At 33.8% G+C, this 18,227-nt stretch overlaps 1 protein-coding gene across 1 annotated transcript; it reads right to left on the bottom strand.

The window, feature by feature from the left end:
- Nucleotides 1-226: 226 nt before the first annotated feature.
- On the bottom strand, nt 227-1,040 carry LOC118736531. The gene is made up of 3 exons (XM_036466594.1): nt 899-1,040; nt 547-839; nt 227-472 (listed from the first exon to the last, which is right to left on the bottom strand). The coding sequence occupies exons 1-3, from the start codon at nt 963-965 to the stop codon at nt 269-271; spliced, it is 564 nt and encodes a 187-aa protein (XP_036322487.1). The 5' UTR covers nt 966-1,040; the 3' UTR covers nt 227-268.
- Between the last annotated feature and the right edge of the window lie 17,187 nt (nt 1,041-18,227).

Below are 18,227 nucleotides of genomic sequence, written 5' to 3' on the forward strand. Positions count from 1 at the left end.
TTTAGTCATAAAATCCCGAAAAAAGGGCGAAATCCCGCAAACTGGTTAAAAATTTTTTTTGAGAGTCTTATTTTACTGGGCTATATTTTAAAATCTACATGAGAAAACGGCACTTAGAGAGGTTAAAATGCGTTTATTTAAATACATTTACTTATATGAACATATTTTCATTTCACAAGTTAACAGGAAATAAGGCAATAATAAACTTGATTTAAAATTTGTTCTGAACAACGCAAAATCATGTTTGATACTACAATCTAGCGTCATATTAATCTTGCCCACCAAAACCACTGCGGGGACGTTTATACCCACGTCCAGATCTACTTAGTGAATAATTTCGCCCACCTGCACTTTGTCTGGCGCAACTGGGTCCTCTTGGACGCCCCCGCACTTTCCTAGACCGCCGCGGTGGTCCAAGCGTAAAGTCAGGATTCCCAGGAGGAGTGTCAAAGTCGTTAGGCAGCTTACGATTCTAAGGTGAATTCAAGAGTTTTACTGATTTGTACAACGCTATTAATTATACATATGTATATCTATAAATATTACTGGCTTCTTTGACCGTATGATATTCTTAGCATTTGTGATCTGAGCTATGGGATTTCCAGTTCCGAGTTGCTGAACTTGGTGATTTGCCATTGTGGCATTTTTTTCTTTTTTTGCGGCGTTTGCACGAAAATTAAAAGGCATACGTATAGTTTCATTAGTCAAAGTTATAATGCCTAGAGATTGGCCAATCATAAGAGCGCGCTGCAAAGCGCTGCTAACATTTCCATAACGGGTATTATTGTCTGCAATTAGTTGCTCCTCAATTTCTCTGCAGATGTGGTCGAAAGTGTCACCTGTAATTTAAATACAATATTAAATTAAAGCTCATTAACAATATTTTCGTAGGTATTACATAGCTCCGGTTTCTGGCTTAGCCTCTCCAAAATGTAGGGCAACAATGTTGAGTTCGGGTCCTCCATTGACAATTTTGCAATACAAAAGAACAAGAATTTAATTTAATTTTGATACAAACAAACTTTCTCGTAAGTAAAAACAATTTGAAAATATATGTATAAATTATATTAAACAATTTGTATAAATAATTTTGACTTGAACATCTTGGAAGGTGAAAATCATAAATTTTTTATTGTTCGCCAAGGTGCTATTTCTGTAAATTTTTTATGCAATCTATAGAGCGGAGTTACGAAAACAAAAACTTTTCCTCGGTATAGGTCATTCCATGTATAAGAGGAAAACGACATAAATTTAAAAATGCCTTAAATATCTCTATTTCAGTAGTAATCGCTTTTTAAATGACTACATTTAATCTGTTGAAAAAATTACAAAAATAAAAAGGTAAAATTTTTGTCTACGGTAACTTTTACTTCATGCATAATTACTTTACACCAGTCATAAGAACATGGTTAGTATCCAGTATCTGGCCGGCCGGACAGTTTTCCAAAATTATTTTAAGTAAAAGAATCGTTGTTAAACTTAGAAAAAGGATCTATTAGTAAAATGATTGAAATTAATACTCAAAATAAATTCATCAGCTATTTTTTGTTTAAATACCTCTTGAACGGAAACAATAACATCTTGGATTCGGCTTTCTGTAGAAAAATCCAATTTCGATTTGGATGAAATTTAGTCAAAAGTTTTCTTTCAACCTATAATGAAGTTCCAGCAAGAGAAAAAAATTAAAAAAATGTTTGCAAAAGTAATGCGAAATTTAAATTTTCACAATTTTTCCAGCATTTAAAATTAATTTTTTAAATATCGCAAAAACTATTATAGCTAGGAAAAACATCTTGGACTCGTTTTAAAGAGGATACTTGGGGCTAATGTATGTATGAAAAGAATATATTGCATAAGATAAAAAAAAATTTAAGAATTTAATAAATCAAAAACTAAAATTTTTTGGGCTAAGTTTTTTCGCATGGTACCTCTGAATGTTCTTAAAATATCCTAAAATTTTCAAGGAGGTATTTTTTTGTTTTTTGTAAGATATGAAGTTTTGAGTTTTGGTAAAAAAAAATTGTATTCGCAACCTATTAATAAAATATTACACTTTGCAACAATTTTAGGGTAATTAAGCTTTCTCAGCGTATTTTTCCAATTTCTTTGCATACGAACTATTCAGAATAAGCAAAAGCAACAACAAGTATAACACGAAGCAACTGAAAGGCTCTTCGCCAAAATAGTATCTAAGTCGAACTGAAGCATTCTCAGGTAAAACATTAACTTATCTGCTTAACTTAGGGCTGACAATTTAGCTCCTTTCCCATCAAATCTGGCTTTTTCGAAGCCCATTTAGCGGCAGAAAATGAGAAATCCAGCCATTTCAGAAATTTTTGGAAGGATTTTTAGCTTTTTTCCTTATACAATATATACCAACAAACATACTGCAGTGTGCACAGGGTACTGTCCCGGTGGGGTACATGCCAAAACCCTAGTTATAACATATTCTATCTCCTCGTGCGATGTACGTAAAACATTATCCATTGGAAACATATTCGGCCCTATTACGGTTTGCGAAGTTTACGTCGATGTCTTCTTTTCGACAAAAAATAGCCCTCGAAAGTCCAACGCCAGCTACGCTGACTACAGTATTTTTGCGGATATGTGTTCCTCGTTTCGTTTTACGAAAAAATTACATCGACGTCAACGTCGACAACCATAATAGGAGCGATTATCTTTTTAATCGTATCGAAATTATCTGGCTATTTTAAGTACATATGTATGTACTTATTGTATAAGGAAAAAAGCTAAAAATCCGTCCAAAAATTTCTGAAAAGGTTGGATTTCCCGCTTCCCGCAATTTCGAAGAAGCCAGATTAGAAGGAAAAAGAGCTAAATTGTCAGCTCTGCAGCTAAGTTAATATTTTACCTAAGAATGCTTCAGTTCGACTTAGATACTATTTTGGCGAAGAGCCTTCCAGTTGCTTCGTGTCATAGTTGTTGTTGCTTTTGCTTGTTCTGAATAGTTCGTATGCAAAGAAATTGGAAAAATACGCTGAGAAAGCTTAACTTTGACCGGCTATAGCTTCTAAAAGTGAGCTAACTTTTCAAAACATTCTTAGGGCCGTTTTCTCAAAGCCTGGTTAACACTAACCTCCGCTTAAAAATGGTTATCGACGTTACTGACACCCTGTTATATGCATGGAGTCAAAGACGTCGATAAAGATGTTAACCTGAGATTAGTGTCAACCAGGCTTTGAGCAAATGACCCTTAGGGTTCTGTTACACTAGTCCAGCACTACACATCTGTGTTGGCCTCATCCCGTTAGATTCAATGACCCTAAAATTGTTGCAAAGTGTAATATTTTTTTAATAGCTTGCGAAGACAATTTTTGTTTTTACCAAAACTCAAAACTTCATATCTTACAAAAAACACCTAACTGAAAATTTTAGGGTCTTTTAAGAACATTCAAAGGTACCTTGCAAAAAAACTTAGCCCAAAAATTTTTAGTTTTTGATTTATTAAATTTTGATTTTTTTTTATATTTTTCAATATACATATTCTTTTCATACATATAGTATTAGCCCCAAGTATCCTCTTTAAAACGTGTCCAAGATGTTTTTTATAGCTATATAAGTTTTTGAGATATTTAAAAAATTAACTTTAAAAGCTGGAAAAATAGTGAAAATTAAAATTTCGTATTACTTTTGCAAAAATTTTTTTTAATTTTTTCTGTTGGTGGAACTTCATTACAGGTTGAAAGCAAACTTCTGACCAAATTTCATCCAAATCGAAAGGGGGTTTTTCTACAGTCAGCCTAATCCAATATGTTATTGTTTCCGTTCAAGAGGCATTTAAACAAAAAATAGCTGATGAATTTATTTTGAGTATTAATTTCAATCAGTTTACTAATAGAACGATTTTCTAAGTTTAACAACGATTCGTTTACTTAAAATAATTTTGAAAAACTGTCCGGCCGAACTAAGGGGTATTTGAAGCATAAAACCGGTCAAAAGTGTTTTTTTTTTATTTATTTATAAAATGACACAATCAATGCATGTTTAAATAAGTACGATAACCGGTTCACCGCCTCCCAGCCCCCAACCCCGCGTGTTTTTCTGCGTCTGGCCACATAATCAGTCGGAACCTAGCCTTTGTGTGTAACGTGTGTCTTTGTTCTCGGCGCTTTTGATTATTTTACATATTTCTCTGTGTTAATATGTCTTCGTATGTTGAATTACCAGAAAAATTCGTATTGAATATGGGTGTTGAAGGTATGTACTTTGTATAAAAATATGTTACAGTTAATTTCTTGTCAAAGTTCCGCATTTAGACTTATGTTGAAAATTTTCTTCTTAAAAACGTGGTATTTTTAACAAAAGTTTAACACAAAAATAAATAGTGTTTTTGTTTATGTGTCGGGCTTTGTCGCCTTACATTTAAAATGTGGTAATAAAGTTTGAACCTTTGCCTATCTAAATGAAAAATAAAATTTCCCCCCGACTCACCCCAACCTTTTTAAATTTTTTTTAGTCAAAGGCAAAATTTTTTAAAAACATTTTTTTTTTCTTAAATTTTTTCTTTTATAATACATCGAAAATCAACCTAAAAATCTGTAGGCAGTGATATATCAGTGAAAATCAGTCACAATATTTTGCTGGAAATGGTAGACGGAAGGGCCTGCAACTCCGCAACGGACACTGCATCAACTATGCGATGTTACATATGCGGCCAGACATCAAAGGACTTTAACAAACTAGAGCAAGGTGCCGTTAAAAAAGAAGCCCTAAAGTTTGGGCTCTCAGTACTCCATGCCAGATTACGTTATTTGAGACACTGCTGCATTTAGCATATAAACAACCCCTCCAGAAGTGGTAAGCCCGTACAGTGGAAGAGAAAAAGATTGTTAAAGAAACAAAAGAGAAATTACAGAAATCTTTCAGAGAAGAAATGGGTATACTTGTTGATGTTCCTAAAGCTTGCTTTGGAAATAGCAATGATGGGAATACGTTCAGGAGATTTTTCCAAAATGCAGAATGCTCTTCTCGCATTACCGGCATCACCTTGGAATTAATCACTAAGTTTAAAGTGATTCTTGAGGTAATCTCAAGTGGCCATGAGGTTGATCACCAAAAATTTTGATGATTAAGCCCAAGACACTGCCAAACTGTATGTGGAATTGTACGGCTGGCATCCAATGTCGCCTACAGTCCACAAAATTCTGATGCACGGAGCGCAAGCCGCTGAGGCGCGAAATAAGAATATTCGCAAATATCGGGTAGACTTTGCAAGAAAATTTTCGAGGACTGAGTGCAACAGAGACATTTTAAAGAGATTACATTTAACATCCGATCCTCTCTCAGCTCGGCCGGCCAAAGAATAAAAAAAAAATCTTGCCATTTTCCGCCGAGGCAAAACCATTTTGATTGCTGCAACGAACTTAAATAGGTCGGACGACAATACTGTTGAAGATATTGATGATGATGAAGAGGACTCGGATTTTAACAGCGAATCGGATGGCACTGACTCCATAATAAAATCAAATTTTCTAAAATTTTTACTTAAAAAAATTTGTTTTCTGTTTTTTTTTTATGTATTTTGATTAATAAATCCAAAATATTGATTAGATATTGTTTTTTATTGTATTTTGAGATAATATAGGCCCCTAAACAATTTTGACCGGTTTTTTGGCTCAAATACCCCTTAGTGGGCCGGCCAAATACTGGATACTAACCAGTGTTGCCGTTTAGATCCATATAGTTCAAAAGTGAACGTGCTTGTGCAAATTTTCAGAAGATACTTTATTCTTTCGCTCATTTCGCGAGATAAATACTTAAATTTTCCGCGTAGTACAAATTTTGAGACATGACAAAGAGAAAATATATATGTATCTATTCAGTGGGAGATATTAAAACTTGATCGAAAATATTGAGACGTTTTGGGGTCTAATAAGCTTATAGAATAACCCCAAAATTTATAAAAAATGGAGAACATTTTAACTGCTTTATAAATCGAAAATTTTTATGAAAATGTCACTTTATAGAGATCTATTCTATTTTTTATGTATAAGGCCATTAATTTTTACGAAAGATGGGTTCAATAAAAATTAGGCTTATATAATCTCTACTTTTGCAAACATTTTTTTAATTTTTTTCTGTTGGTGGAACTCATTATAGGTTGAAAGAAAACTTCTGACCAAATTTCATCCAAATCGAAAGGGGTTTTTTCTACAGTCAGCCTAATCCAAGATGTTATTTTTTCCATTCAAGAGGCATTTAAACAAACAAACGATTTTCTAAGTTTAACAACGATTCTTTTACTTAAAATAATTTTGAAAAACTGTCCGGCCGGCCAGATACTGGATACTAACCAGTGTTGCCGTTTTGATCCATATAGTTCAAAAGTGATACGTGTTTGTGCAAATTTTCAGAAGATACTTTATTCTTTCGTTCATTTCGCGAGATACATACTTAAATTTTCCGCGTAGTACAAATTTTGAGACATGACAAAGAGAAAATATATATGTATCTATTCAGTGGGAGCTATTAAAATTTGATCGAAAATATTGAGACGTTTTGGGGTCTAATAAGCTTAAAGAATAACCCCTAAATTTATAAAAAATGGAGAACATTTTAACTGCTTTATAAATCGAAAATTTTTATGAAAATGTCACTTTATAGAGCTCTATTCTATTTTTTATGTATAAGGCCATTAATTTTTACGAAAGATGTTTTCAATAAAAATTAGGCTTATATAATCTTCATTGAAATATTAAAAAATATTTACATTTGTGACTGGTGGGACATGACCTTATGACTGGTGTAAAGTAATTATGCACGAAGTAAAAGTTTCCGTAGACAAAAATTAGATCTTTTTATTTTTTTAATTTTTTTTAACAGGTTAATTAAATGTAGTCATTTGGAAAGATATTAGTACTGAAATTGAGATATTTAGGGCATTTTTAAATTTATGTCGTTTTCCTCTTTTACATGGAATGACCCATACACAGGAAAATTTTTTTGCGCAACTCCGCTCTAAAGATTGGATAAAAATTTACACAAATAGCACCTTGGCAAACAATAAATAATTTATGATTTTCTGTAATCCTGTACGATCTTTCACGGTTCCACCTCTTCTTGGCCTTCGAGTGATAACTTTCGGAAATATTTTTGTGGGACACATTCAGTGCGGAGCCGCACCTTGCCAGTTCGTCCGCTGCTTGTTGTTAATGTTTCCGTTCAAGAGGCATTTAAAAAAAAATAGCTGATGAATTTATTTTGAGTATTAATTTCAATCAGTTTACTAATAGAACGATTTTCTAAGTTTAACAACGATTCGTTTACTTGAAATAATTTTGAAAAACTGTCCGGCCGAACTAAGGGGTATTTGAAGCATAAAACCGGTCAAAAGTGCACCTTGCCAGTTCGTCCGCTGCTTCGTTTCCGTAAATGTCTCTATGTCCCGGGACCCATATTAGGGTAATTTCGTATTGATCAGAGATATAGGCCAGCTCTCTCCTACAGTCCTCCAATAGTTGAGATCTAACAGAGGTTTAAGATAGTGCATGGGCGTCGCCAGTATCGAATTTACGGGGGGCCCGACATTAAAAAAATCCCAAAATTTTCACCTTTACACATTCATGTTTCTGGCATGCGGGGGACGATATGTACTGGTGACAGGTAATAAGGTCAATGGAAATAAGGTCAATTGACTTTATTTCCCACTCTGGTGCGAAATAAAGTCAATTGACATTATTACCTTTTCAAAAGCGAAATAAAGTCAACAAAAATTTGGAAATAAAGTCATTGACGCTATTTCCTCATTCAAATGGAAATAGCGTCAACAATGCTTAAAGTATGTCGATTCATAGAAAAAAATGTTGTTCTTACAATAAACATTGCCCCGTAAGTGTTGTTTTTTAATAGATGAAAAAGGCTTTTGCCAAATCCTCAGTGTTGTGATATTAAACCACACACAATCATGAACTACCACCAATTGATTCTATTAAAAAAAATTTAAATTACGAATATGTAAAAACACGATGCGAAAAAAAACGCCTGCACACAGCTGGAATACGACAAATATTTGAAGAAAGAGTGGAGAAATGATACATAACTTGCAAAACATTTTTCGTTTCTACAAAAATAAAGCGAACACTAGTAAATTGAAGAAACAGTTCATGTCCAAAAACCTCGGAGGAGCACTGAAGGAATTCCATGTTTTAGATTAGCATATTTTGAACGAATTCGGAATGTCTAAGGTGGAAAAGAACCCAACCTTTCTACAAGGAAACAATTATAGAAAAAGAATTTTCTTACACTGTATTCATGTCTCCGCCAGCAGTCATTTAAAAGCAGCTAAGGAGAACGACGACACTATTTATTAGATGGCACATTCAACGAGCCAATGTGCCAAAATGCGGGTATAAACAATTATTGATTATTTAATATCGGAACCGAGATCATATAAGTTAATTGATTGGTTTTCACACACTTTTTTACTGCAGACAAGTTGTTCCTCAAAACACAGCAGAAATCTTCCAATCAGGGCTGCCAACTCTCCTTAGTTATGAGGTGCCATATTGAGGATAAAAAAAGCGCCAAATAGAAAAATAAAAGTGCCAAAAAAGGTGTAATTCCTTTTAATCATTCACATTTAGCAATAAAATAAAGCCACATTTTCAAATCAAAAGTGCAATGATAAAATAAGATAAACCAGTTGAATAGCCATTATAAATTAGAAAAGTTTAGTTGAGAAAAAGAAGTGCACGCAAAGGATTTCACAAATGTAATTTTTTTACATAAGTGCCATTTTGGCATTTTGTGCCAAATTGAAAAATTAAGTGCCATTTGAAGTAAAATAGGAACAAATGGCACGGTTTGAGCCAAGTTGGCATCCCTGCTTCCAATAACTTACAAATATAAAAATGTGATATATCGAGGGCTTGAATTCATTAATACCCTCTATCTGCAATTTGCACAAAAACTAATTTGTGATTTTAGAAACCATCTGGGACTTATTACCTGCCGTTATATAAGGTAGCATTAATATCACCGATGACAGTTAAAGCTTAGGTGGATTTTTATATCAGAATCTCATCTTTGTGAAAAGTGTGCAGATAGGGGGTATTATTGAATATAAGCCCTCGATGTTTAAAATATATAAAAATTTTATTTCAACGTATACAAAAAATAAATCTACCTGCGTTACAGCACGTCGGGAGAAGGGGAAGGGGGGGGGCCGGGGGGCCGCGGCGTAGCGTGACGTGGTGTGCGCGCCGGTCGCGCGGGGTACGCTTGGCGCGAGCGCGACGCGCGCGGTGTGGCGCGCTGACGCGGGCAACCGCGAAGCTAAGCAAATTTAATGTTTGAAAGAGAAATAATGTCAATTGATTTTATTTCGTTTTTAAAATGGTAATAATGTCAATTGACTTTATTTCGCACGAGGGTGGGAAATAAAGTCAATTGACCTTATTTCCGTTGATCTTATTACCTGTCACCTATGTACTTGCCGATTTGTTTTACAAAAATTATTTAAAAAGCAGACGTCTTGGTTGTTCAGCAAACCGTTTAATCGTTTCTGCAATTATTTCACATTGATTCTCTAAAGGAAATTTTCGATGTATTCTTAAAATGCATAAACCTAAAGGTAAATTTTATAGGAAATTAAACTAACAATTTATTAAAACTAGTAGTAACCCCCGAAATACGGGTGAGTACTTAGCTCAAAATTTATTTAAAGAACTTCGTGAAAGACAACAATTAATCTTGTATTGCTAGACACCTGATAACCCAGGATAATTTTTAAGTTCTTAAAAGACATTACTCTACTCTAAGCTTCGTGTAGTGGGCCATGAGAAAACCGTCATCCTTAAGGTATAGTCCAACCTTTCACAATATCTGGTATCAGTCTTAATCTGAAACGCAATAATCATTGAAAATTGGCGCCGTTTATGGTGAAAAGCATTTAATATCACACTTTCAAACTAAAGCTTTCTTACCCCTAGAAACCTAATCTATTTGGGAGTAACGTAAATCCTTAACATACGCCGCAGAGTCTTTTGTAATTAAAAGATAACCTGTGAGCTAAAATATACTTAGTCCTGTCTTATTTTTTTAAAGAATATTGAAGTTGTGAGTTTGACTAATAATGAAACATAGTTTTATTAATAAAAACTATAACATAATAACTTTTCCGAATCTCAATTCCACGGAAATATGATGAATATTTTCCAATAGATTATATTACTCACTATCGACTTTTCTGCCGCTTTTTACTTTTTTCACAAACACGGTCAACTGCAACTGCAGCTTGCACTTTAGTTTGATATATAGCTCAATTCTGTGGCTGCCACAGATCGGCCTAACTAAGTCGTATGACTGAGCAATTATATATAGATACTAAAGGCCAGAACTACAAGACGTAGCGACATGTAACACATCACGCAAGTGCCAGTTTATGTCATGTCGCTTATACTAGGGATGTTGCGAATGTGGAATTTTAGACATCCGCGGATGCGAATGCGGATGCGAATATCTAACGGCTAACATCCGCGGATGCGGATGTCAAGAATTTTTAAGAAGCAATTAGAATCTAGCATAATGGCGAGATCGTTATTTAAACAGCGCTTACAAGCCAAACCAGTAACATATATCAGGTTGTTGTAAAGATTTTTAAAAAGAATTCTTCATTCTCATTGGCCGTTTCGGAACGTGGGCAATCTGTAACTTCATCAGCGTCTTTCGATTTTAGTTTTTGTAATTCATTTTTAATACTTTCTAAAGCTAAATAGGTGGATATGGAAAAAAATTATTATTTTCCAGAAATGGAAATTTTTAACAAAATTCTGTTTTTTAAAAACGTGGCTGCCAGCCAATCGGATCAGAATATTGTTATTTTTTAACCGACTTCCAAAAAAGGATGAGGTTATCAGTTCGTCGGAATATTTTTTATTTATTTTATTTTTTTTTGAGATACAATGTCGTTTGATTTTAATTAAATTTTTTTACCAAATCTGTCTTTCCAAGTTTATTTAAATTATTTGCAAACACATTACAATTGTTGATAATTTTCATTAGGTCTCATTTTAAAGAGTCGCCATTTACTTCGCACATTATTTCATTGTCACTAATGTAACGCTTTATTTCTTTGTTCTCAATTTCCTGTTCGTGTTCTATTTTGAACCGACTTCCAAGTCTTAGAAATTATCAGTTTGTCGGAATATTTTTTTTTTTTATGTATGTTACCGCATAACTTTGGACCACGTCAACCGAGAGGTGGTCCCATACTAATCTGGTTAAGATCCGATCAGCGGATCATGAGATATATATATATATATTTTTTTTTTATAAGAGAGTTGAAGTCTTTTTTTTTTTGCTAAAAATTACTTGTTTTTATTAAAGTACCCTCCTTTATATAAGCATTCGAATCTCAGATAGTTACGTAATTCTTATCTTATTAAAGGTCAGACCTATAGTTTTTTAATTATTTGAGCATCCCCAATAAACATTTAGGTTTGAGCTCAAATTGAGGTTAAGTGAGAACTAAGGTATTTCTCAAATCTCCAACGTTGTTTCCCAACAGTACCTCAAGTGGAGGATCATTGCGTTCTCAACAAAAGGGCAATTTTTTTATGAAAAAAGGACTGTTTCTCAAGTTGAGAAAATGCTAGTTCTCAACTTGAACTCCAATGTAATTCTCCAATTGGTCTCAAACATATCATTGAAATACTGAAATTTGAAATAGTAAAATACCTTATACCTATTTGATTGAAACGACATACATAGATGAATTTAAGTATTAAGTTTTCTTTTTATTACTCCTTTTGTATTATGTAGTTAATCAATATCGTATTACAATAACTCACTTCACAGTATACAGTCCGACAGTAATTTTGCCACTTGATTCACTTCGCCTTTTATTTTATTTCAAGATTATTTGAGGATACTTTGAAGATTATTTATTTTTTGTCGGTAATTTTCCTCTAGCTTTTGTTTTTCACTTGATAATTAAAAATTCGTTTCTTTATCACTTTTTACGTATCTGCGCGTCGGTTAGAGATGAGTTGGAGAATGATGTTGGATATAAACTTGAGAACTATTAATTTCTCCATGGATGGAGAAATAATTTTTTGGTGTTTAATGGTTCGATTCTCTTAATAGCCAGACGTTGATCATTTCTTCTGGAAATCCCTATTGAAGGAGCTTACTCTTTGACTTTAAATAGCAACGAAGGGACAGTTTTACCACAGAAGTTTTTAGCAAAGGATTCAATGTAATGTATGTGTATCCCTATGAACAGTGCACACTTTCTTCTTTTGTGTCTAGTAGTTTTTTTAAGATTGATCCAAAAGAATCATAATAAAAAAAGAAACTAATGCAGGTATTTAAAGCACAGAAAAAAATTGGTTAAAAATACTATGATCCCATTCAGGAGTAAAGTCCTCTCTCGACGTACGAAAACCACGCTCTATAAGTCACTCATCATCATCCGATGAGGCGGCTCTTGGAGTGTTCGAGAGAAAGATTTTGCGGACGACTTTATGCGTTGGCGACGGCGAGTACCGCAGACGATGTAAAGATGAACTGTATAAGCTTTACAACGATATGGACATAATGCAGCGAATTAAAATACAGCGGCTCCGCTGGCTTGGCCATGTCGTTCGAATGGACACCGACGCTCCAGCTCTGAAAGTATTCAACTTGGAACCCGCTGGTGGTAGCAGAGGAAGAGGGAGGCCCCCACTGCGATGGAAAGATCAGGTGGAGAAGGAATTGGCTTCACTTGGCGTCAGTTGGCACAGAGGAGAAACGACTGGCGTGCTTTGCTGAACTTAGCCAAAATCGCTAAGGCGGTTACAGCGCCAAATAATAAGAAAAAGAAGACTATGCTCCCTTTGACGTACGTCAAAGGTCAAGTAGAAGTTGGAACTTGTATGACTGCCCATTGATAACGCGGTTATATATGTTGGAGAAATAATATGTTTAACGACATTTTTGTCAAAGTTGATAAATGTGACATTTGACCAGTTTTGTTACACAAATACTCCCACGACCACAGGCAAAAATATTGGCTACATTTTGTCGTTTTGTTTGCCTTATATATGTTCTATCGGTGCACTTGCACAACATTGGCATTCACAAAAGCTCGGCATTGATTATTGCGAATGCGAAAGCGAATGCGAATGTGAGTGATATATGAAGACATTGCCGAATAAATTCAAATCAAATCATGCATCAAATTTATGCATGTCAACAAAAGGAAAACATGCAACATATTCAGCATTATTATTTACATTGTATATACGGGAAGAGATTTTGCGAATTTTGCAAGCTCGTACTATAGTAAAATTTATTAAACAATTATCTAATTAAAAATCTATATACCAACGGTGGGCAAACGTGGCTCTTTGAGCCAAATGCGGCTCTTTCCTTAGCAAAGTGCGACTCTTTTCACTTTCTCCTTGCTTAGAACATTTTTGCTCTTTACTTTTTAAAATATATATTTCATACATATTACACATATACGTACATACATAGTGTACATATAAATACATATTTTAGCCCACAGCAATTTGCCAACAAGAAAACAGCTGATCAAGAAGAGCTGGCTGGAATTTACGCAAATCCCTAAATTGAATTTGATGGTTTGGAAGTTGAAATAGTAAAACGCGACTAATTAAACTTGTAAGAAATAAGTAATTATTCGTTTAGTCAGTGAACTCTGTCAGGATAAGAATTCAGGATTTGTTTTCTTATGTTTTCAATTTTATACTTTTTACAGGTTTTACATAAATTTTATAACCGGGATTTAAAGTGTCTGTCAATTTTAAAACCTTTTTCGCATTCTGTGCTCTCTTGTAACCGGTAAATTTGGTTACCATCTCATAAGCTGGTAACAAAATATTGCCCCGTGAAATATGCAATACAGGAATTTCCATAAATCTTCATAGCTGAGTTGCTGAATATTTTCACTGCATTACCAACGTACCTAGAATCGCGGTGACAAGAAGTGGTAACATTTTTTGGTAATACAATTTTCCGGTCACAAAATTTTTGGTAACGTGCAGAATAGACATGTTAATTACACAAAATTTCTATCAGCTGTTCGTCTAACTTGCAAGTTTCTGCAAATTTTCTGTTCGCGTACTATTTTGGATATTTTTCTCTTGTGAGAGAACAGATGATATTTCGCCGGAATTTCGCTGTTGGACATTTTTACTGGAGATTTTAAACGAACGTACCTATTGACTATCCAACATTTAACAGAATTGTTACGAACGCTTTAACTGACCTAAAACCAGATTTTGAAAATCTCGCCAAAGGGATCTTTTGAATTTTCTTTTATATCTATCTTACATACAATAGAATAATAATAAAATTAATGTTTTTCATTTCTAATAATAATTATATTTAAAAATAAAATTTTAGTTTTTCTTGTTCTTTTTTTTGTGGCTCTTTGTAGCATTTAGAACTTTGATGTGGCTGTTTTCGGCCTCGGCCTTGCCCACCCCTGCTATATACATTTTCATACAAGGCAGGATTAAACAGTATTAAAAATATGCTGCAGAAACACAACAGCAAACAACAGCTGAGGTAAGAAGCAGTGACATGCTATAACATGTTTGAGATGGAATGACATGGCATAGCAATGCATGAAATTTTTATACCCGAGCGCACTTGTGCACAAGGGTATTATAACTTTGTTCACATAACGGTTGTTTGTAACAGGCAAAACGAATCGAGATAGGTATAGACAAATGTATACATAAATGATCAGAATGAAAAGAGAAATCGATTAAGCGGTGACTGTCTGTCCGTCCGTCCGTCCGTCCGTCTGTGCACACGATAACTCGATTAAAAATTGAGATATCTTAACGAAACTTGGTACGTGAACTTCTTTTGGGCGTGGGACGGATGGTATTGAAAATGGGCGAAATCGGATAATAACCACGCCTACCTCCCATATAACGGTAATTTTAAGAAATACGAAAACTGCGATATTTTAGTAACTACTGAAGATAATTCACTCAAAATTGATACTTACAATGAGTTTCAGACGGAAAACATGAGTATTATAAATTTTTGGAAAATGGGCGTAGCCACGCCCACTTATGGTTACATGTGTATATCTTGGTAACCGCTGCACCAATTTCTTCCAAGCTTGGTACAGTTGTTGGCCTTAGTACAGCTTACTAAATGGCTGAAAATTTTAAAAATCGGACAATAACCACGCCTATCTCCCATATAACGGTAATTTTCAGAAAAACGAAAACTGCGATATTTTAGTAACTACTGAAGATAATTCACTCAAAATTGATATTTGCAATGAGTTTTAGACGAAAAATAAGAATATTATAAATTTTTAGCGAATGGGCGTAGCCACGCCCACTTATGGTTACATGTGTATATCTTGGTAACCGCTACACCAATTTCTTCCAAACTTGGCACAGTTGTTGGTCCTGGTACAGCATACCAACTGGCCGAAAATTTCTAAAATCGGACAATAACCACGCCCACATCCCATATAACGGTAATTTCGAGAAATACAAAATCTTCGATAAATCAGTAAATATTGAAGCTAATTTATTGAAAATTAATGATTGCAACAATTCTTTACCAAGAAATACGTTTATGACAAAATTTTGGAAAATGGGCGTAGCACCGCCCACTTGTGATCACATATATGTATCTCGCTAACCGTTCTAGCAATTTGTACCAAGCTCGGTATGGTTATTGTGCTTGCCACATAAAAGCAAACCGTTGAAAATTGTTGAAATCGGACTAAAATTGAGGCCGCTTTTCATATAACGGTAAATTTCAGATATGCTTGAAACTGCAATATTTCGAAATTTAAGGACGCTCATTTACTTAAAATGTATACACCCCGGCTTATCATGTAGCGGTAGCTTTCGGAAAGGTGGTAAACATATATTTAATACTTGCGCCGGGTATTTAATGTTCGGCTCCGCCCGAACTTAGACTTTCTTACTTGTTAAAAATTACATTTTAATAGATACGCTGGGATGAAGTTAAGAAAATGTTAAAATTTATATTTTGTTACCTACTTCACCGATTTGAAACCTGAAAACTATACTTTTCATGAGCATGAAATGGTATTATAACTTTGGCCCGATATTTGTAAGTACCAGAATAAGAAGAGATAGACTCATGAAAATGTGTACTTATGTATGTGAACAGAACATCGAGCTGAGCCGACTTAGGCTTATGGCAACCGAACTTCAGTTGGGTGGCTACTGGCTGAAATTGTTTTACAGATGGCAACTGCAAGCTGGCAACTGAGTTGCTATATTGGCAACTGCATTTTTGTGGTCGCTGCGGTAATAATCGAAGATTGTATACCTACATATAAGGTAAACTTCAAAGTCTAGGGGGGCGGGGCGGGCCCCCCTGCCCCTACGTAGCGACGCCCATGTTCTTAATGACCGCTGGGCTATCCGAGAAGATATTCAGATGAATATTTTGGAAAAAATTATAGGTATTTTTTTGTCAAGAGATTTCGCACTAAATTTAAACGGTTGTAAATCAAGAAAAAGCAGAAACATTCAAAACTATATGCGATCATTGTAAAATATTCTAAATATAAATAAATATGCAGAAACAGGTATTTTTCGAAAATATGCAAAACTATGCATTTACTGCAAAATATGCAAAAATATGCAGTCACGATTGAATGCCATTTTAAATGAAATTTCATGATTCGAAAAGAAAACTTAAGCATTCCTGTTTGAAGATGCCCAATAAAAACATGCATTTGCATGAGATTCCGAGCCGTAGTTATAAAACATTTTAATTACAGGGATGAAATATTTAATAGAAAAAAATAATAATTCAGTATAAAAGAACTAATTTTGTAAAATGGAATAATACAAGTATTACAATCCCATTTTGTGCTGAAGTTGAAACTTATACGGATGCAGGTGGCAACAAATTGTTTTCCGATCTGGTGGAATTTGCACCTGATTTACTTTCACTACCTTACTCTAATACAGGCCTGGAACTTTATTCAATCAGCTAAACTTGGTGAAAACAAAGTTACACCAATATATACATAGTTATGTCAACTTTTATTCTTATTTTTCATTTATGATGAACTTCGATTCCAGCTGTTTTATTCGATTATTATTTTAATTTCAATTTAATGTTTCAAATGAATTGCTTAAAATTATATTAATATAAAACTATTTTGTATTCAGCTTTTGTTTTGTAGGATTTAACTTTTTTTCAGCGGTTTTTTTTTTAAATCTGGATGTTTTTACTCGAAAATAGTTGGCAGCACTGCTTAGCTGCGACATTTTTTCTATTAGCATACATACATATGTATGTACATATTTGAAATTACATTAAAACCGCCGTACAGTGGTCCGCATTCCAAAAAACGCGCGCATGTACCTTTAAGACGCTCTATATTCGTTATTTCGTGACCTATTTAAAATTTTTTTTTAAATTAATCATAACACAATTCTTAACTATCTCTTAGCTATGGATTGTTAAATTACTTGTTTGTTTAGACAATATTTAGGGTAAATTTTGGCAGTATGTCAATACAATTCAAAAAGTTGTATTTACACTATAAAACCAGAAGTTTACTCAATAAAATTATTCATGAAATTAAACTTACTATTGTTGTTGTTTTCCATTTTTTGTCCAACGCACATAGAAATATTGGCGCATTCATAGTCATATTTAGTACTCAACTAAGTCGAAACTATTCTAAGTCACAACTAAAGCTATTCATAGTCGCCTTAGTTTCGACTTTTCTGGCTAAGTACCAACTTAAAATTTAGTTTCGGCTGCAGCTGCAACTAAGTCGTAACTAGGAAGAAGTATTTTATCAAATTAACGGAAAACAGACGAAATATGTAAAAATTAAGTTGGTAGATGGTGATTTTGATAATATTGAATAATGTCCAATTAAAATTTACAAAGATCGATCCATTTTAATCGGAAGATGAAATTAAATGCGTATTACAATTCGAATAAAGCTACATCACAATTTTATAATTGGAATAATTTAGATAAATTCTTAAATAATAAGTCAGTTTCACGCTAGTTCTTTTAAAGTAAATTTGTGCATAACATTTAGAGATCTACTATTTGTATGTTTCGATAAACATCGACTTCACATCACTGCGGTTGTTCTGGCTATTTCACACAATTAACAAGAAAATTATACCTTATTATTTTGCATAATAATGCAATGAAAATAAAAATTACATAAACGGATGATCTAACTTGACATTATTTAATAAAAATGTAATTTT

This window comes from Rhagoletis pomonella, unplaced genomic scaffold, assembly GCF_013731165.1.
Source record: "Rhagoletis pomonella isolate Grant_MI unplaced genomic scaffold, Rhpom_1.0 Rhpom_scaffold_00003, whole genome shotgun sequence".
Taxonomy (NCBI): Eukaryota; Metazoa; Arthropoda; class Insecta; order Diptera; family Tephritidae; genus Rhagoletis; species Rhagoletis pomonella.

Coding starts and splice junctions, on each gene's coding strand:
- LOC118736531 (XM_036466594.1), bottom strand. CDS start 965: ATGGAGGACCCGAACTCAACATTGTTGCCCTACATTTTGGAGAGGCTA. Junction 840..898: donor AAGCCAGAAACCGGAGCTAT/GTAATACCTACG, acceptor TTTAAATTACAG/GTGACACTTTCGACCACATC. Junction 473..546: donor TCATACGGTCAAAGAAGCCA/GTAATATTTATA, acceptor AATTCACCTTAG/AATCGTAAGCTGCCTAACGA.